The sequence below is a fragment of the Chinchilla lanigera genome, unplaced genomic scaffold, assembly GCF_000276665.1.
Source record: "Chinchilla lanigera isolate Chin_1 unplaced genomic scaffold, ChiLan1.0 scaffold00045, whole genome shotgun sequence".
NCBI classification, from domain to species: Eukaryota; Metazoa; Chordata; class Mammalia; order Rodentia; family Chinchillidae; genus Chinchilla; species Chinchilla lanigera.
Window position 1 is genome coordinate 10,676,020 of NW_004955446.1, and position 21,892 is coordinate 10,697,911.

The 21,892-nt window shown below is 35.9% G+C and overlaps 1 protein-coding gene across 1 annotated transcript in view; it reads right to left on the minus strand.

Annotated features, from left to right (window-relative positions):
• Positions 1–9,456: 9,456 nt before the first annotated feature.
• Positions 9,457–21,892, minus strand: part of Gpbp1 (GC-rich promoter binding protein 1) — a gene marked incomplete at its 5' end in the record, with an annotated part of 55,900 nt that continues 43,464 nt past the window's right edge. The window contains 4 exon segments of the mRNA XM_013518445.1: positions 9,457–10,432; positions 14,820–14,922; positions 20,317–20,504; positions 20,949–21,116. Of these exon segments, the coding sequence (XP_013373899.1) occupies positions 10,274–10,432; positions 14,820–14,922; positions 20,317–20,504; positions 20,949–21,116 (618 nt within the window). The 3' untranslated portion in view covers positions 9,457–10,273.

Genomic DNA, 21,892 nt, shown 5'->3' on the forward strand with positions numbered 1-21,892 from the left:
AGGAAAGCTGACAGCATAGCTCAGTGTAGGTTCACAGGCCTGAGAACCAGGAAAAGCAATGGCATAATTCTTAGTCCAGGGCTGAGAAACTGGGATACCACTGGGAGAACTTGGAGTTCTAATGGTCAAGGATAGGATAAAGTGTCCTAGCTCTGGAACGGAAATATTTCATCTTTCTTCTGCCATTTTTGTTATTTCCAGGCCCTCAGCTGATTGGATGGTACCCACTCACAATGGGTGAGGGGGACATTTCTTCACTCCACTGACTGAAATGCCAGTCTCTTCTGGACCCACCTAACAGACACACCCAGAAATAATGCATTACCTCTCTCTAGGTATCTTTCATACCAGTCAAGTTGACACCTAAAGCTAACCGTCACAATAACTTTCTTCATACTCACATTTACTTATAGGTTTGCCCAGTTCATTTGGAGTTCAATTCCTCTCTTTCATGAGTTAGAAAATACTTTGATGTCAGTTTTATGCCTTTCAACATCTTTAGATGTCAATGTATAGCTAGGGGTTAAGAAAAACAGATACTTCATATCAAGGATCTAAATTGCAGTTTTACTGAAAGATGTTCTATTTAAAACAGTAAAAACATTAATTTTATTAAATTTCAAACTTTTGATATTCTATTTTATGAAATAAGACATCCACCTAAGCCTAAATATTCTGTATTACTTAGACTTTGCTATTTTCAAAGCATGAGGCAAATAAATTACACAAGTATATCTAGAGAAACAGTTCATACCACCTATGACTTTTTAATGAGTCAAAATGAAAAATGACAATTTTTAAAGTAAGAGTTAATAAATTTCATACATCTTAACAAAACAAAGGAATGTGATCTTCTTTACCACACTGAAACTAGACCATCCACATGGTAACTGCAGCCTTCAGAGTAGTTACATTGCTGGGTCCTGCACTTACCATGAACTCAGCATAGCATCAGTCCATGAATAATTCTGGTGACACTGCCGTTACCTAGAAAATTTTTGGTAGTATTCTTTTAGATGTCCTCTGAAGTCAATACATATTGTGAATCTCTTTGATAGTGGCATTCTTTGGCCTTAGAAGACCCTGCTTACAAGTTGTGGAATTCTTTATCTCTTTGTGCCATACACCACAGAAGAATGCATAAAACATACGCACTTTCATTTGCAGAAGCTTTAAATACATTCTACTGTGTCTGATGTAAATTTTATTTTTAGAAATATCAAAATTTCTGTTCAAAGAGAAGTATCTGGAGTTTTTGGAAATAAGCAAATTTCCAGGTATTGAGGCTATGTCTAGCTACACAGAAAGTCCATGACATATTTCACCTGGATTTAGTTATAAAGATACAGATATACAGATAAAATAGAGGATGTTTCTTGAGGCAGGGCCACATTTTTATATTCTGGGTTCCCTCATTCATTAGCACTAAACTTTTCCTGTGGTAATTGATCAATAATTATCTCTTTTATTTTTAGATATGAGTTACTTTGAACAAGGAAGAGAAAATGAGCTTATATACTAAAAGCAAGAAAAATTGCTGGTCTGGCCCTGGAGTGCTGGACTGAGGTGACAAAGGAGTAAGAGGAGCCATTGTCCCCACCACACATAGCCAGGGTTGAAGTTAGGTGATCCCACTCTGGGTGACATGCCACTCCTGCCCCTGCTCTACCCACAGAGTCCAGTACCAGTGTGGTGCTGAGGGACTATACTCAAGACAATGTAATTTTTGACAATGAGGCTGTGTACTTCTCCTGGGAGGAATGGGGTTTTCTTGATGAGGCTCAGACACCTGTGCCCCAGTATTGTCCTAGAGACACTTAGGTCTTCACTGTCAATGGCCTGGAATGGATACTGAGGAGGAACATTTTGAGCATGGTATCTGTAGAGTACCACAAATCAGGATTCCAAATCCAGATCCACTAACCCAGCATAACCCAGAAAGCTTATTTTTGTGAACTATGTGTCCCTATCATGGAAAACATTTCATATCTGGCTGAACGCTAAGGAACACATAGTGTCACAAATTGTGCGTGAATGGGGCATTGGGAAATAAGTGTTTCAGTGCAAACCTCATTAACACCAGAAGCACAGTGGAGAAAAACCCCAGTAGGGATGTGAGAAGGGGATCCTTTGTGAACAACTGCAGAATTTGTACATAAGGGACACCCTTTCTCTGCAAAGAGCTTGGGACAGACTTCCCAGACATTGTAGGTCTTTTTCAGCAAAAGATCTCTTCAAAGGAATGGAGCCACACAGAGACACTAAGTGTGAGGAGGCTTTTTGGAATGAAAGTTACAAATGTGGTGAGTGCAAGAGTCTTCTACCACAAACACACTTATACAGCACCAGAGAATCCACACTGGAAAAAGAGCTATGAGTTTAACAGGTGTGTGGACACATTCAGCCTCAAGCACACATTTGTTTAGCAAGAGACAGTCCACTTGGAGGGCAGTGAATGTGGTATGACATTCAGGTTCAAATATAAACTTGTTCAGCACTAACCTGTTCACGCTGGAGAAAAGCCTCATGAGCATACCAAATGTGGGAAGGCTTTTTGGTTGCAAATCCAAACTTGCTGAAGACTGAGGTGTAGCCCAGTTGTAGTGTTGTTCTTGCGTAGTTAACACACATGAGGGCCTGGAGTCAGTCTCTAGCACCAGAACAACAAAACCTCAGAAAAACCTGTTCCAGAAAATTCACACTGGAGCAAGAGCTTATGAGTGTAGCAAATATGATTCTTTACACAAAGCTCCAGCCTTGCTCAATAGCAGAGTTCACACAAGAACAGGGCCCTGGGAGTACAGTACACGTGAAAGATGCTTTTGCTCCAACTGCAGGGACACCAGAAACTTTACACCAGATACAGGCTTCAAGCCAATTCAGTTATGAGTCTACTCTGAGGGCTGCAGATGTAGCTCAGTGGTACAGCACTTGCCAAGCATATATGAGGTCCTGGGTCTGACTCACAGCACTGCTACAAAGAGGTCTATTTTCATTCAGTACTAAAAATGACACAATCCAGATAGTTTCATTAATTCAGTGAATGTGTGACACTGGTATGAAAACCTTCAGCCAAACCTCTGGTTCGTTCACTACAAATTCCACACAAGATAACGGCCTTAGGCCTTCAATGAGTATGTTATTTCCGTTCAATGCTAATATATAATATATGGGAAGTTTACAGGAGCTGCATTTTAAATTTTCACCTGCCCAGATCAGGATCCTTGCCTGAATTATGCCATTGCTAGATTCATTGGCAGAAAGCAGCCACCCTTAACCACCTGGTAGGTCTACAGAATGTTTAGAGGAGACAAGTGTGTCTCTCACACACACTGAAGAATATCATGGTCTGATCTGTTAATGTTTTCCATTCCCTTCTTTGTGACAAGTTCAGGCATGAACCTGACTTGGTTTTGGCCCAAAGGATCCACTCTGGGTATACAGCTGGTAGCTTATAAAATTTTACCTTAGGGATGGCACTGTTGGCCTTCTGTAAATTATGGGCCTGGGAACTGTCTCCTTCCCGTTGTTAAGATATGTGCAGTACAAAAGGTCTTTTTTTTTTTTTTTGGTTTTTCTCCGGTACCGGGAACCGAACTCACGACCTTGCGCTTGCCAGGCAGGCGCTTTTGCCGCTGAGCTAAACCCCCAGCCCCCAAAAGGTCTTATTTAAGTTAAAAAAAAAAACCAAACATAACTTATTAGAGCCTCCTATCAGTGAATAAGACCTCACTGATATCTTTATGTGATAGGATACTATTGATGAACTGCCTTGGGAAAATTCTAATACAGGCTAAATACTTGTTCAACCTTTCCTCCATTCCAGCATGTCAATAATAATTTTCCTTTTACTGTGACAATAACATATACCCTGTCTAAATGACTCCACCTAAAGTCACATCTGAAGGATGAATTCACAAGTTCTCCTTCCTGCCTTACCTTTCAGCTTTAAGCAATCATAATATGGGTCTTGCTTTAAAAGTTTAAATAGAAACAGAGGAAGTCTGACATTCTAGTTTCCCATTGCACGCAGGATAAAATCATCTCTGTCAAAGTGATAAGGATGTTTTACGACATGGCTCTTGCTGCCTCACTAGCATCCTATCCCTTTTTCCTTATACCTATACCAAACTCCCTAAGTTTTCCTGAACACAGCAGTCTGTTCCTTTGCCTAAAATTCTCTTCTGCCTCGTGTGCCTTAGTATACCTCATAGAAAAGCTAACTATGACATCCTCCGGAAAGCTTTCCTTGAGTCGTCATACTCCGCTTGTTTGGCCCCAATGCTCTGTACACCGCACACTTGAAAACCCATTTGCAGGAGTCTATCCTACAAAGCTGCAATGAATTTCAGCACAGAATTATTCTTTGCATCCTTACCACAAGGCCAACTAAGAAGGCTTTCATTTTACTGACCTAAATTTGAAAAGTTACGGTTATAAGAAATACTACCAAAGAAGTCACTAAGAATTGAACTTAGGGCCTTCACACTGAGCTACATCCTTAATCCTTTTAAAATTGAGACAGTGTCTCACAAGGTCCCAGAACTGCCGAGGCTGGCTGAAATTCACATTCCTCCTACCTCAGCCTCCCTAGGATCACAGGCCTCTGCCACCATGCATGGCTTTTGTTATAGCATAAATTAAAAACTAGTGGAGGCTTTCCTTCTACACCTCTTCATCCTGGGATCAGACCTCTTTTCATTTAGGTTGAGAACAGACTATTTGATCTTTGGCACCCATGACAATCTTTAGCTCTGCCTCTAGTTAGGTCTGATAGGATTCAGCCCTTTCCGCAACTTGTTTCCTATGGATTTAGGTTCCATGTGGTATCTCTGTGCTGGCTTAACTGTTTAAGGAAGGTAATTATCCATCCCCTTCCTGGACTGCAGATCCAATAGACTGATTTCATTTTTTTCCTCTCAGAGATCTTTCATCTTGTGCTGCCCTCCTCACTGTGCCTGGTTCTGTTAAGCTACATCTTGTGCTACAAATTAGCTTCATCACCTACAGCTTTCTACAGCACCTGTCCAGCTCCACACACAGGAGCCAAAATCCTAGAAACCCGATGCTTTGTAAAAGCAACTTCCAACGTCAAATGTTGACTCATCTGTTTCAAAATTGTCTTATTTCCTGTGGCTGGTAAGAAGATGCTCCTGGTACTTAACATGTTCAGAACAAAACCAGGGACTACTGCCATTGTTACATAAGAAAAAAAATTACCACTTTGAGAGACAGGTAAGGTCTCTCACTATCTTCATGTTTCACCAGTTTCCCCATTTTATCAGCAAAAATCTCTATATTGCATTTCTGTCCTTGTCATTGAGGATACAATACATCTTACCTTCTGTGGTATAACTTTTACATATGGGAAAAACATTTTCTTAGAAGTGCCTTGTAGAACTGAAAAATGACACATATAAGTGTGTAAAGATCAAATACCACAACCCAAGACTCACGCTGGTTTCCAAAGTCCTAGCTTTTCAGACTTAAACACAAAGACCAGCAAACTGCTGCTCCCAGTTTCACTGGAGTATAAAACCATTTGTTCATCTGCAGTTGCTCTGATGAAATGGCACAGTTAAAGTAGTTCTGACAGAGATCACATAATCTAGAGCATTTGCTATCTGGAATTTTATCAACACCTAATTTAGAAAATCATCTCCAAACAAGAAATTGCATACATCTTAATAGACTGCACAAGGCCTCTGATAACAGAATTCATTTCTCACTACCCACATTTTAGAAATTCTGTCCAATAACTCATTTACTACAAAAGTCACCAAAATAACTTAAAAACCTGAACAATGTCAGAACAGTAAGTTCAGATTTAAAAGGAAAAATAGTTACAATAAAATACCATTCCTAAAGGGTACAGGGGAAAAAAAGGAAATACTAACTCCAAATAAAATGCCTTTTAACCTGACCAAGTCACCTTCTTATAAAGCAACTGCAACTACTTATTACAATATTCTGACTAAAAAGAAATTGCATTGGATTAATCAAATTTCTATTTTTCCCCCTTTCTAGCAATTAAAGAAACTTATATTAAAAGCTTTAAGGCTATGAAAAAAAAAAGTACATTCCCAACTGAGAAAAGGCACAGTGGCATCTCAAAAAAAAAAACAGTGAGTTTATTTTAGGACACCTAGTGCCCATTAAAAATGGGTAAAATGAATTACAACGAGTCATCCCCTCCTTCATAGTAATTCCTCAGTCCAATGTCTTTGCTCATCTTCAGTGTTCCATAAAATTAGGACGAACCTTAACAAAGTGAATGTAGAAAGTAAAAAACAGAAAGTACTTTACCTTATTGTAGTGCTTACTACCACAGGCAGCATGTGATGCGCCTGAGGCTGTTCTATCAAAGTATGGAGCATCCTTGTAATTAATTTACAAAAATATTACAGCATTCACATTCAAGAGGCACATTTCAGAATATTGGTAACTCTTGTATTTAAAAGATAAATAAGATCAAGTTAAGTTCATAATTGACCTTAAAGACAAATGAAGTAGAAACGAGACAGGTCGTTTTACTTCACAGTGAGAACTCAAGATTGTCTCACATCATTTAGAACCATTTAGAATGGTACTTGCCTATTTATGTAATTTTAAAAATAGAGAACAGTACAAGCCACTGGGGCTCCTGCTACTTAACATAGTGTTAATAGTAGTGAACTCAAGACCTTGTACTTGCCAGGCAGGTGCTTGTACCGCTGAGCTATATCCCCAGCCCCAAAACTTGTATTAGAATAATCACAGCTCAGGCGGGTGTACTGGCACACGCTGTAATTCCAGCACTTAGGAGGCTGAGGTAGGAGGATCACTGCCAGTTTGAGAGTGGACTACAAGGTGAGCTCAAGTCCAGCTTGAACCGCATAGCGAGACCTTGAGTCAAACACACACACACACACACACAAATCACAGCTCATGGGAGGGGAAAAAATACAAAGAATGTATTATGTACATGTACCAACTCCCCACAATAATTATATACTACAATCACATACTAATAAAATCTTTGAAATAAGAATCACTTGGAGCTCTCCTTGAAGTCCCATCATTACTGTGAAATCCTCGTATTCAGCCTTGCCTAAAAAAAGGATGTAACATCAAGCAGCACTGTACCACTGTAAGGCTATAGGAATTTTGGTACTGTTTAAAATGTACACTGCCTATCATCTCATTGGTCAACAAACCATTGTAACCTCAGGTAACCTAAACTATACTGAAGTTATCACAACAGCTACCTAAAGACAGTGTTTGGAGTTGTAGTAACACATTTCTTATTGTGTAAACCAAATTACAAATCTTACCTTACAGAAAATTTTCACAAGTATGTGCCTTTTCTAGTTACCTAAATTCTAATAAAATTGTATCTTATCATAAAGTGTGTAGGATATTATGAGACATGCAAGTAAAATCTGATGTCAGGTTACGGTAATTTTGGGGGGTCAAAAAAAAGTCACATATTCCTAAATTGAAAATGAGTGTTTCTACAACTGTATTCTAATAGCAGTAAATATAAACACTAGTGAAAGTGACTGTATTTGCTTAGGAAATAAAAACATTAACAAAAAGAACTGAAAGTATTAAATACACTGAATCCTAATTACTGCAAATCAATCTGATTAACTTCTATATTTCAATCTTAATATTTACAGAAATCAAAATCATGCAAACCCTTAAAACCTAACAAAACTTTTTGAAATACTACTTTAAATCACTACCATAAAATTTTGTTATTAATTTTCAATTGTACAAAAATAATTGGGGAAACAGTAGTGAGAGGAATGGATTTACAAAGGAGCATGAAGCCAGGTGTAGTGGTGCATGCCTGTAATCCCAGCCCACAGGAGGCTGGGGCAAGAGGATTGCCATAGCTAGCCTGGGCAACACAGTGAGTTCAAGGCCTGCCCAAACTAGATAGTGTGACCCTGTCTCAAAAAAACAAAACAAAATAAAAAAAAAAACAAACACAAAGTATGAGATTTTGAAGACTATCAACATTCACTACCTTGGCTGTGGTGATTTTATGGGTCAAAATATCGATTTTATCCTGTACATGCATTTTCTAATGTCAGTTTGTACCTCAATAGAGTGGTTAAAAATTTTGCTGCAGAAGAAGTCTGACAGTCACAAAGTACTATGTGTCAAACTAGAGGGCCTAATTTTGAGTTCAGTTTCACACTAAAGTGATACCAACGTACCACTACACATCTACAATTTAACTAGTTTCTGTACTTGTGGGCTACCTATCCAACAATCTAGTCCGAAGTCTTAAATCACTGGTTCATTATTTAAATAGCAAGGAAAAGCTACACTAATTTTAAACACTCTCTTAAAATACTTGTATATAACCAAATTTGTTAATGCCAACACTTAACAAATGCAATTCTACCACTGTACATTTGCAGAAGTAAACTACTAAACAAGTCTGTACCACACAATGCACGAAATACAACAGTTAACTGCTATTTAATGGAATTAAAGCAGAAAGAACTGATTATAAGATAGCAAAAGACAATTTTTAAAAAGATCTCTGAAATTAGAAAACTCATTAAGAAAAGTTGTAAATGTAAATGTTTTTCAGGTCTCTTTTGTTTTAGCAAAAATGGTTTGTGTCTGGTAAGATTTCATCAGCCTATTAAGCAAATAGTGCAATTTAAGACTCCCAAGACATGCAATGTGAGATGCTGGCAATTTTGTCAAACGATGCTTTAGGTCAGTAGTGGTGCACCTATAACATGCCACAGGGGGCTGTGTGTATCACTGAAAGCTATGAAAGGCTATCACTGTTGTAGGTTCATTTAACTCTAGCTGATTATACAGTGCATTATAGCAAACTATAATAAAAGCCTATTTTAAGAGTTAAGATGTATTTAATACATTTTGTTACTAATTTATCCTCAAAAGTTTAAAGTGGCGCAAGTATGTTGTCTCTGTAATTTCATCATCACCAGTCTCAGTGAGAACAGCAACACCAAAAACAGAAACAGTTTGTGGTGAAAGCTGGGGGATCTGGGCAGGGTATTGATGTGGAAAGAGAAGAACTACTGCAGCCTGCTAAGAAATACAATTTAAAAAACATCCATCCAGCTCTTAGGATTAGATCAATCTGACATAAAACCTCAAACATTTCTGCTCTAAGCGCATGCTCTTTATAGTTAGGGTACATTTATACATAAGGACAGGGAAGGGGGAAGCTAAAAGCAAATGAGTGTAAACAAAGCCAGAAAAATCAAAATACAAATACAAAGCTAAAATAACTCTTCCAGTCAGTAGTAAGTGACATAATCAATGTCCAAATGAAAATGGTCAAAATTCATTCTTTGTGCTACGGATAGACTTCGCTTTTTCCTACCTCAGAAAGTAACCATCTTTAATGAAGAAAGTATAAAAAGTAACACATGCTGTGTTTAGAAACCAGTACCTTGAACACTACAGAGAACAACAATATTCTGAAAATCCAGTTTATTTTCCATGTTGTGGACAGATCCAGTCAGTGTGATCAGTTTTCTGCATGTGTAATAATTTATCAAAATAAGTTTTCCCACAACTCTTTTGCATTAACTCTGAAAATCCTGATCTGACCACATTCCCAATATTTAAAGCTCTTGAAAATCATTTTTTAAAAATTTGGAACAAAGTGTGGAAAGTCTCTCCTGTAACATTTAGTGCACTACAAATAGCTAAAGAAGAACTTGTTTTAAAAGGTGACTAGTACAACAGCTGAGTTCAGGGAATCAATGTTTTAGTGCACTCTGCTCCAGTTTTAGCCAACATGCTACATTTTCCTTTTTGTTTTTTTGTTTTTTGAGGAGAGGGGTGGGGAGGCGCACAGAGTGGACTTGAAGATTTCCACTGTACAAAAAAGATACGACTCTGCAAGCGAAACTGTAAGCTGCCTTTTTTGGTAAGATCTGGACATTTTAAGACAGAAGCTTTGCAAAACATTACACAATTTTTTATTAAATGAGAAAGTCTCATTTGTTACATCGTCACATTGCTAGTCAGAGAAATGCTGCAGTGCTGAAGAAAGTCAATGTTGGATCAACCAAAGTCCTCATTTCTACAACATTCATTTACAAAGAAATAATGTTCAACACAGCCCAACACAATATTCTTGGTTTTCTTCATACTGAAGTCCCCCAAAAAAATCATCTTCTAATGGGGTATTTCACTACATAAATTATAGTTCTTCATTTTTACAATTCACCCCAAACTGCATGAGAGATGTATCACACTAAAATTTCTAAAGCTGTTAGGAAATCCTTCACACATCGTCATCATCTGATGTGTCACTGCTACTTGTCTCTGTGTCATCGTTCTCAATTGTAGGTTTAAAAGTGCTGTTTTTCCAGGGTCCAAACTTGAAGTCACAGATCAGGCCATTTTTCAAAATACCATTTTTTCTCAGACCATTCTTCTGTAACTAAAATGTTAAAAACAAACAATAAACAAATTTTGCTCCAAGTGTTAGCCATTAATAATACCATAATAAAGAACATAACAATATAATAAAAAATTTAAGAAACTGTATCCTAAACGCTAAAAACTCCACAGGTTAGTATGGTATCTGGCAAATAAGCTATTTAGATAAATACATGTAACTAATCCAATTGATCTAACAAAATATTCCCTAATTGATTCACACTATCGGAGAGCAAACAGTATGTACCATCCACCAACCACTAAAAAAAAATTAATATGAACAGTATAGTAGAGCACAGATTTTTGGACACAGGTTAGATATAATAACTCTGTCACACTTATACCAAATGTACCTTTCCAAAGTTAAACGCTTCCAAATTTTAATTTCCTTACATGAGAACTATAATAAACACACCTCCAGATTCTGTCTACCACAGTGGTGGTGAATCTATGGCACCCATGTCACAGCCAGCTGTGTGCTATCACCAAAAGCTCTAAAAGGTTTGCAATCACTGGCCTAGCATATAATCAGCAAACATTAAACTATAGTTATTATTGTTATCATGATGACCTAAGTTAACACAGCCCACCATGTGCTTTATTCATACTCTGCAGGAAAAGCAGAATGAGGAATATAAAGTAACAAAATCAAAGAGTTTTTGGTTAATCAGAAATTAAGATACTGAAAAAAAATAATGGTCTTCTATTTCTGAATATGGGCGATCATAACTAAAGGGTATGGTAATAAATAAGAACTGAATCAAAAGATTACCAATCAGAGGAGGAAAACTGACAGCCGAAACTAGACATAACTTAAGGATATAAGATAAAATAAAATTAATGATAATATATACCCTACTCTGGCCTTCTAAGTTACATGTAAAATCTAAGACTAAATAAGTTAATATTTGGAACTGCTTATGGGCATCATTATATAGAGGGGATTCTTTAATTATAAGGATTACAAAATAATTTGGAGAAAATTCAAACCCAAGCCATTGCCACCACAGCTAATAAACAGTAACAAGTCTAGGGTCTTGACCTTCTCTTTCTTTCTCCTTTTAATTCTCTATTTTCCACAGCAGATTTTCTTTTCTACCTCACTTTTACTCTAAAACTTGTCAATGCCACCTCATCCTTTGCTTTGTGCAAATGACTTCACCATCTTTACTAGAAAAAACTGTAATGCACCCACCTCCAATGTTCTGTCACCATAAGGTAGAGAAATACACCTATCTGGTTCCACTTTTAAAGGTATACCTTTTCCATTCACCAAAGTTGTACCCTTACCTTGCCACCTCTTGAAATCAGTTGTGGTGAATTTTGATAAAAAACAAATCTAAATTTCTATGCCTTAATTTCTAAATGTGTGGACCACTCCTGAACCCTTAACATAAATATTTAAAGCCTTCTAAAACCAGGTTCTCCTTCCATATTGCTATTTACAATACTATCACCAGTTCAGAAACTGAAATAATTAGGTTTCTTATTTTCATCAAAACCATTTTTATTACCATTTCCCTAGTTTAGGCCCTCTCCTTTAATTATGTGATATAGTTCCAATTATCATCCTGATTCTGACAAATCACACTTTCAGTGTACAGTTTATACTATAACTGCACTTCTCTATCAAAATCTCCAAAGAACCTGTATTTATACAGTTCCTGGCATGGCATTCAAACTCCTTCATAATCTAACTCCAGTGTATCTTTATTTAGTATAACTTTTTATTATGGCTAAAGGCACAGGCTATGAAGTTAGCCAAACATGAGCTCAAATTCCAATTCTTGTTACTTATAAACTTTATGAGCTTTAGTTTCCTCATCTATAGAGGATTAATAATAGTACCTACTTTATCCAATGGCTTCAAAAATGCACTTAGTACAATACAGGGTGGGCATTAAGAACTCAAGCAATATTACTGACTATCATTCATCACTCAAACTATAGCACTTAGAATGTGAAAATAACCACTTGCTTTTAATAACAACACCAGAATACCAGGCAAAAATTGAGATTCTCCTACTAAACCGGACAGAAATAGAATGTTATCATGACCTTTACTTAAAAGTTATCTACTTTTAATATAAATATATCCATGCCTCATCACTACTTCAGAAAATAGGTATTATACTTACATGTATCATTGATCTTCAACCTAGACTATATGCAACTGTCAGTTACTTTATTATCTATCAACAGGGTTTTATCTACCTGCTCCAGTCATCACATGATTTTAAAGCCAGTCATCCTGGTTAGGTAATAAACATTGTATTTTCCTTGGAACACTACTCTATGATAACGGTACTTGGCAGATTTCTCTGGATGCTTTTCTTCATATTAAAAAAAAAAAATCCTTCAGGCCTGGGAGCAGCTCAATGGTAGAGTACTTGGTTATTCACTTGTACAAAGCCCTGCATTTGATTCCCAGAACTGCAGGATAAAAATCCTACAAAAAGATTTGCAAGTAAATCACCATACAGTGAGATACTACTCAGCTAATCTGGATGTGTTCCAAAAAAAACAGGGGCTGGGGATATAGCTCAGTGAGATAAGCGCCTGCTTGGCAAGCGCAAGGTCATGAGTTCAATCCCAAGTACCGCAAAAAACAAACAAAAAACACATGAAAACAGCAGATTCAAAAGACATTTGTTAGTTACATGGTTGTACTTTGAAATTATCCTAAAGAGGCTGAACTCTAGGGAAATAAAATTTCCCTAGAGTTGGGAAGGGGCTGAAGCTAGGCATGACAGCTTGGGAAGGGGCTGAAGCTTGGAAGGGGCTGAAGCTTGGGAAGGGGCTGAAGCTAGGCATGACACACTGCATGCAAAGGAGAAAGAAAAAATCTGGCAGATGGTGGAAATGTTCTTTATTATGATCATAGTGACATTATATACATTTGCTAAAACTCATAGACATTTAAGGTGAACTTTATACTACACACATGATAAAAAGTCCTTTAGAATCAATCTATAACCAACTTCACAATTATGTTATAAAAACATGATTAAGAACTTCTGAATTAAAAAAAAACTGTGGAGCTGGTCATGGTGATGCACACCTGTTATAAAAGCACTTGCGAGTCTGAGGCAGGAGGATCACTGGGAGTTCAAGGCCAGCCTGGGATACACAGTGAATTCAAGGCCAGCCTGAACTGCATAATCAGACTGTCTCCAAAACAGGGGTGGGAGGCGTGGGATAAGAATAGGAAATGAAGAAGTACATAATGTACAAAACCCCAATAACCCCACCAAACTGAAATAAACGCAGCAAAGCTGCAGGAAACAAAATCTACATAAAAATCAGTTGCACTTCCAACACACAACACTAACAATGGATAATTCAAAAAGTACTAAGAAAATATTCCATTTGTAGTAGCACAAAAGAAAAAAATTTAGAAGTACTGTATAAGCAACGAAGTTCACCAAGAAGGCAAAAAATGTGTACAACCAAAATCCATAAAACATTCCTGAAAGAAATAAAAGATACCAAGCAATGGAAAAACTTCCCATGCTCAAACGTGGAACACTTAATATTATTAAGATGTCAAAACTACCCAAACGAAGATTCAATAATGCTACCTTTAAAAATAACAACAGCAGGGGTTGGGGATTTAGCTCAGGGCAAAGCGCTTGCCTGGCAAGCGCAAGGTCATGAGTTCGGTTTCCGGTACCGGAGAAAAACCAAAAAAAAAATAACAGCAAGTGTTGCAAAAAAAAGAAATCCTTACAGAATCTGAAGGGATTCCAAAAAATTTTTTTGTTTCTGTTTTTGAAGTCCTGGGAATTGAATCCAAGGAGTACTGAGCTATACCACTAGCACTTTTTTTAATTAGATAGAATCTTGCTAAATTGCTCTAGCTGCCCTGGAATTTGCAATCTTCTTGCTTTAGTATCCAGAGTAGCTGAGTTTATCAGGGTGGGTCATGGAGGGGTGGCCTTGGGTACTTGCCAGTTCCTCTCTGGCACTGTGAACTTCAGGCTGCCTGAACTGAGCAGCTTTCCCTGACTCTGTGCCTTCCTGACAACCAAGAATTAAATCTCCCAAAACATTAGCTAAATTAAACCTTTCCTCCCTTAGGTTGTGGATGTCAGGTACTATATCGTACTAATGGTAAAGCTAACACAAAATATTTCTGAAGATCACAATATAAATTATATTACCTCCATATAGAAAAGAGGCTCTGCATGACCAGAACAGTTTCTAGATACGCACCAAGATGTTAAAAGAATATGAAATATTCTTGTACAAAAAGAATCAAAAGTGATGCTACTTTATAATATAGAATCTAATAAATTCCTAAAACTGTAAACCACTCCTCATGTTTCTTTATTCTAATTAAGGAAGAGTAACTCAGAAGTAAACATGAATGACTCAGATTTTCTTACCTGTTCACTAATAACTTGGAATTCTCTCATTTCATCCTCAGTTAAGGGAGCACATGTTTCATCATTTTCACTGTCCTCCTGCCAGCCCATCTCCTTCAATAACCTGAAAAGAAAGGAGACTATCAGGTTTGATTTTAAAAAACTGAGCACACAGGAAAATTCCATTTACGCTTTAAATATTTTCTGAAAACTATATCAGATTAAGTTAAATGAACTACATTTAATAGTAAAATAAGAATAAATGCCTAACTGGTTAATCTTTGGTGTCAAGGCAAGGCTAGAAACCTACAACAGAGGAGACCTAAAGAAAATGTGCCAAATTCTTACACCAAAAGTAATAGCAATACTCATCCTCCTTTTATTCAATACCAAATTCTAACATACCTATTCTTTACTACTCATTTAAGTTTTCTACTTTGAAAAAAAAAAGGGTAAGAAGAGGGAGTCAGTGCACACCTGTAATCCCAGCACTCAGGAAGCTGAGGCAGGAGTTTGAAGCCAGTCCAGACTACACAGTGAGCTCAAGGGCAGCCTGAACTACACAGTCAAACCCTGTGTTGAAAGAGGGAGGGAGGGAGGATAGACGGAAGAAAGGGGGAGGGATAGCTTAACCTATTTTGCATTTTATAATTTATTCTTCTACTGATATCACCCCTTAGGTGTATGCCAATTATACTTAACACATAATTAAACGACAGAGTCATTACGTTCTATGATAATATTTTTCAAAGCTCTTAATCAGAATCTTAAGTAAAAGTGAGTAATATGTATTCTTTTCTTTCCAATTTTTAAAGAGAATCCTTTTTCTCTAGCTGGGCAAACACAAACACTGACTGCAGCAAATAGTTACTGCACTTAACTCAATGATTTCAAGGTTCTGCTACCTATGAGGCCATTTATCTTATATGGTCTGGTAAGGTGGTTTCTTAATTGCCTTCCTTAAGTTTATTTTTTTAGTTCTACTTATTCTTAACCATCTTTCAACTTATTCCTGTTGTTCATGAACAGCTTGTAAACGTTCATACCTTTTTGTAAGCCTCAAAGAGTATCAATACACAGAAATCTTGAAAAAAATTCAACATTTATATTCATATTTTACAATTTTCCTATTTGACGTAACAAAGAAGGAATGAAATTTTGGTTTTCTGCCCCCCTCCATTAGATATTGCAGTTAACTCTATTGCCCAAACCAGAATGTCACAGTCAATATTATTTCCTTCATTCCTACTGGCCACTTAATTTTCAATTTCCAATGCATTCTTTACATATTATCAACAAGGCCTCTCTTTGAAACAGCATTTCCACTCCCTTATATTGTCCAATGCCACCTATTGCAAAATCTAAAGACTCAGACTAGTAAAACAAACTGCTTTTGCTAAGCCTATATATTTACTTTTAAAAAAAATCCTGCATCTTCATGGAACAATAATGCAGACAGATGATACTATCGTAAGTATTATAAAAGTGATATAATGAAAAACAAGTATTAGACCAGTGGTGTAGTTCAGTGGCAAACAGCATGCAATCTGATTTAGCAAACCCAAGGCTCTGTGGTCAATTCCCAACAATAAAATTCTAAGTCCCCAAAATGATACTGTATATGTACCAATTACTTAATAGTTGCTTAACACTTAAACAAAAGAATTACTCTTGGGAATTGTATCATACTTGATTTTTAAGTTCAATCTATATGAGAAAGTAGTATGTCTATAACTTAAGAATCACAATTAAGCCACAATTAGCACACACTTGTAATCCCAGCACTCGGGAGGCCTGGCAAAAGGATCGTCGCAAGTTCGAGACCAGCCTGGGCTACAAAGTGAGTGCAAGGCCAGCCTGAACTGCACAATGAGATCCTGTCTCAAAAAAAAAAAAAAAAATCACAATTAAAATAAAGTTGACTAAAACTATGAAGCCCTGGAAAAGAAATTTCACTCTTATTTTTACACAGATATAAAACCTGGACTCTATAAAAAGCTATCACTTTGTTAGTTTAGAAGAAAAATGTATTAAGACATACAGCTCTGGAACATTTACAAACATGTATTCTACTTAAGTACTTAAGAAAACTTAAAAACTCGAATCTCATGATTTTGTTCTATGATGGCTATTAAAAATTTTTCTTAGTATCTTCTCCTTTACCTTCATGGCCACACTAGGTGATGGAATGCCTGTAGAGTTAATTCAACAAACCTAATTTTGTAACAAAATAAGTTCTCCAGAAGAAAAATTCTTTTGTTAAAACTTTTAAAGAAAACCTAAGTACACCCAGCATTCAGGAGGTTGAGGCAGGAGGATCCTCATAAACTTGAGGTCAGCTTGGACAACACAGACAATTCAAGGCTAGCCTGAACTACACATAGTAAGACCCTGCCTCAGAAGACAAAACAAACAAAACAAAACCTGGGGACAAAAAAAAAATATGCTGTTTTAAATACACAAAATAACTGGCAAGATATCCAAAAGTAGACATGTATAATACATAAGAAACACTCATCCAGGTAATCAACAAGAAATAATGATCCAGGTAGTTATTACTGATACATTTTTAGTCATGATGGGTCTGAATATTTGCTCCCCAGAACTTACTCCAATTTAGGGTATTTTCAGCTTCATTTCTTTAGCTTAGTTTAGTCACAGAGAACCAAATTCTGTCAAGGTCTGGAACTAAAATTCTCAAGAATGAAATAAGAAACCACCAAAATGCTTTCTGCGCTAAGTATTTGCTGTACAGATTAAAAACAAGACAGTTAAAGCATTCAATATAGTTATAAGGAGTTATAAGAATATTTTCTAAGAGGTGAGGACCAACTTTGCTAAGTAATGAAGGGGAATATTAAAGTAACAAAAAGTACTCTCAGCATCAACTTTCTTACTAGAACCATAATGAACAAATTATAACAGGTGAAAAAATGCATCTTTCATCATTGTTCTTTTATTGCCTATGATAAATCTTCCCTAAAAAGGAATTCTTATTTTACTATCATTAGATCATCAGATTTATTTGCATGCTTTCTCTTCTATACATAGAACTTCTTCCTACCACCACTCTGACCTGAAATATTTAAACAGTGACAGTATAAATCAGAATATTTTGGAATAACATGGCAGTAACTGATCATTTTAAATAATGTCATTTAACCAATCAGTTTTACTCCTAGTAATCCAATACCCACAAATATTAAAGAATACATATCCAAGGATACTCATACCAGAAAGATTTATAAAAGCAGACAAAGAATATAAATCTTGATCAATTTGGAAATATTTTTATAAATTACAACCATACTAATCAAATAGTGGATTCAAAGGGGAAATCTAAGATGATGCATTAGGATGATGGAGAAAACTTTTTTAATTTGTTAGTCTTTTTGAAGAGGAATTCTGGTTTATTATTATTTTCTATGTGGCTTGACATTGCATCCATGACTTAAACCCACAGATCAGACTTGTAAGCCATAAACCGTATTATGTATGTAGAGATCTACAATTTAGAAGGGAGTAAAATAGTTTATTCATTCATCATTCATATTAAATGTATAGTAAAATACACTTTGAACAAGTAAATTTATATGTTATCTGATCAGTTTAATTCTAATTTAATCTACATAAATTAACTCATGAAATGGGCATTCACATTCATTACTAGCCTAAAAAACTATTTTAGTCACAAGTTAAATCTACAATAGGAAAACTATAAAATTAAAACAAATGCTTGTACTGTCATATACACACCTATATCTAAAGGACACAACACAACATGATTTCCAGAAGAACGAAAGTGATAGATCACATAGATGAAGTAACGCACAAATCAAGGATAAAAATTTACATGGGTCTTTAAGGGAAAATCTTCTATTAAATAGATTTTGTAGTACAAGTGTAGACAAGTTAGAATTTAAAGAAGTAGATGCTACAGAAGTGTAGCTCAGTGAATACTTAACATGTGGCAAGACCCTGAGTTCATGACCCCAAGCCCCCACAGCCAACTGAGATAAATGAAAGAGTATAGTTTAATATAGGCATAATCAAGTTTCCGACTGCAAGAGAAGTAATGACATTACAGGAAAACTGAGCCTGATCCTAGAATAAGTAAGAATCTTTAAGGATAAAACAATTCAGTATATACAAGACAAATGTAGAATAATACAGGACAATGTAACTTTTCTTTCTAAAAATATCTGCTTTAAACCATAAAAATCATAGGGAGCTAAAAAAAAAAAAATCAAAATCCATACTAGATTTGAATTTGAATACTCTTTACTTCTAAAAGTAAACCATGCAAGAGTTACTACTATTTTAAAAATATTTTTAAGTCATGATGAAAACAGAAAAGGTTCTTGAGTTGGCAACAAATAAATCACACACTGAGAAAACTGGATATCCATTATGGGAAGAGATTTTGAACACCATACAAAAAGCATATATAAATGATCAGAAGCTGGACTTCAATCACAATTAAAAGGTTTCACTCTTCCAAAGGCACCATTAAGAAACTAAAAACACAACTCAAGAGATTGGGAGAAGATACAAATCATAAGAAGGTTACACACAAAATATACAACCAAATCTTGAAATTTCAATAATGAGAATCCAACTTAGAAATGGACAAAGTGTTTGAGTAAGTATTTTTCCCAAAAATGACATATGAAAAGATGCTCAATTTTTTGGTCATTAAAGAAATGCATATTAAAAGCCACAAAAAGTATTACTTCACCCCCACTAGAATAGCTATAATCAAACACAGATGTGGTACTAACACTAGTGAAAATATGGAGAAACTGAAACCTTCTACAGTGCTTAGTATAAAAATGACAGTCATTTCAGAAAATACTCCTGGCAGTTTTTCACAATGTTAAACACTGAGTTAACTACGTGTAAACAACTCAACTCATAGATCTCTACCTAAGTGAAATAAAAAATGTTCACATAAAACCTTGTATATCAATATTCATAGCAGTGAAAAGGTGGAAGTAATTGATACCTATTAACAAAATTGTACAAAAAGTGGTGCATCTAGTGTACTGTTCAGTAATAAAAAAAAATACTGATGTGACAAAACAAACCTTGAAAACATGATTTTGTTAAAGAAGCTAGACATGGAGACCACATAATATAAGAATCCACTTATAAGAAAAAGTCATAAAACGCAAGTCTATAGGGGAAAAATGAGTGGTTATGTGGAGCAGAAAGTGAAAATGAAGAGTAAATGCAAACAGGCATGGCTTTCTTCAAAGAAAGGTTCTAAAATTACACTGCAATGCCAACTGTACAACTCAATATACCAAAAATCATTGGCCTGTACACTTAAAATAGATAAAATTTATAGTATGTACATTACATCTCAATAAACCTGTTAAAAATAAATAATGAGGGTTGGTAGGACAGCTCCGTAGGATAGCACTTGCCTACCATGTACAACAACCTGGGTTGCACAGCATCACAAAACTCCGTAATACAGGATATGCCAGAGAAAAAACTAAAAATCAATACTGACCTGTGTTCTGCCTCGAGAGAACTGGAAAGAACATCAGTTTGTGGAAAGGTTGAAGATCGAATGATCTGTTGGGAAATTACTGAGGCATTGCCATTCTCCTGTGGAATTTCATTTTCATCGAAGTTTCTGTTTATATCCCTTTCTTGATGAGTACTATTGCTGTTATGCAAACTGAATGAGTCGTCATCCTGGTTTTGGGGGAGTATAAAAGACAGAATGAGTTCTGAAGAACACAGTTACTAAAAAACTAATAAATTCTGACTAGATTCCCATAAATAACATGTAAGTGTGATATTTATAATCATTATATTTTGAACACATCGTAGTAATGGAAAAAAGAGGACACTTAAGAGCTTTCTGACCCTAAGTAGTCACATCTACTCAATAAAGGCAAAACAGAAAGGATGAGAATAGAGACAGAGACAAAGAAACCAAGTTGAACAGATATTTTTAAAACTGAACGTTGGCACAGACAATGCAAAAAATATACTTTAGAAAGGAAGGCTTTTTATGCAAATGGTTAGCTAGCCTTTTTTCAGCAAGATAAAATTTTGCTCCAGAATCTTAAATATCTGCCCAAGTATTCTAATGACACGTTAGTATCAATTCAAGTATTACTGCAAATGAATTACCTTTTCTGAGCCAGCATGGCTTTCATCTTCATGTTCCTCTTCTACTCTATCCCTTTTCAATGCTTTCAAAAATTCACTCTTCTTATCAGTGCGCATTCGTGTCAGTTTGGTTAGACGAGGCTGTTGATTAAGTTTGTCAACAGGCGAAGAGGAATTCGAGCGATTACACTAAGAGGAAATTCAGAAATGTTGATAAATATGTGTCCAAGAATTGATGTCAATATAAAGTTCACAACTAACAGCTTCCTCTTTTTACCTTTAGTCACATGTAAAACTGACTTTAAAGTCTATTGCCAAGTCTTTTTCTCTATCCTTAAATATTTCTCTCTTTTCATGTAATGAGTCAACAAAAGAATGTTCTCTCAGAGACAAGTAAGGTCTGATACTACTAATAGCATTTTTTCAAAAGTCCAAACAAGAGACCCAAGAAGACCAGTTTTATAATTATATATGCACATATACACCTAGGGTTTTTCAAGATGGATTTCACCACAAAAAACTTCTGAGAGAAGGAAGGGTAAGGAGAAAATGAACATTAACTGGAGACCTTCTGTTTCTGGCTCTTTGGTGTTCTGGCAGTGGAATATAGTAGGAAACAAAATATAATTCTGTGTCACAGGGATATTTTGGCCATGAAAATAAACCATAGTAATGTTTAACTGCTCATATTCATGTGTGCATACTATATTTAATGTAAGCATAATAAACCAGGTACAAATGCTGGCCCTTTTAGCTAAAAAATTCTATGACTGAGAGCATAAATGAGAAACAGTGTATGAGGGGTCATAGTGTTCCAATGTAATACTCAAAAGTCATTTTAGGTGTAACAGTACAGTCAACTTTCCTTTGACCCTGGATGGGTGAGGGGAACTCCTTAGCGTGGTAGTTTCAAAAGCTTGGGCAATGAAAAAAAGCTACCAGATACTCATTTTCAGTGCAGTAAT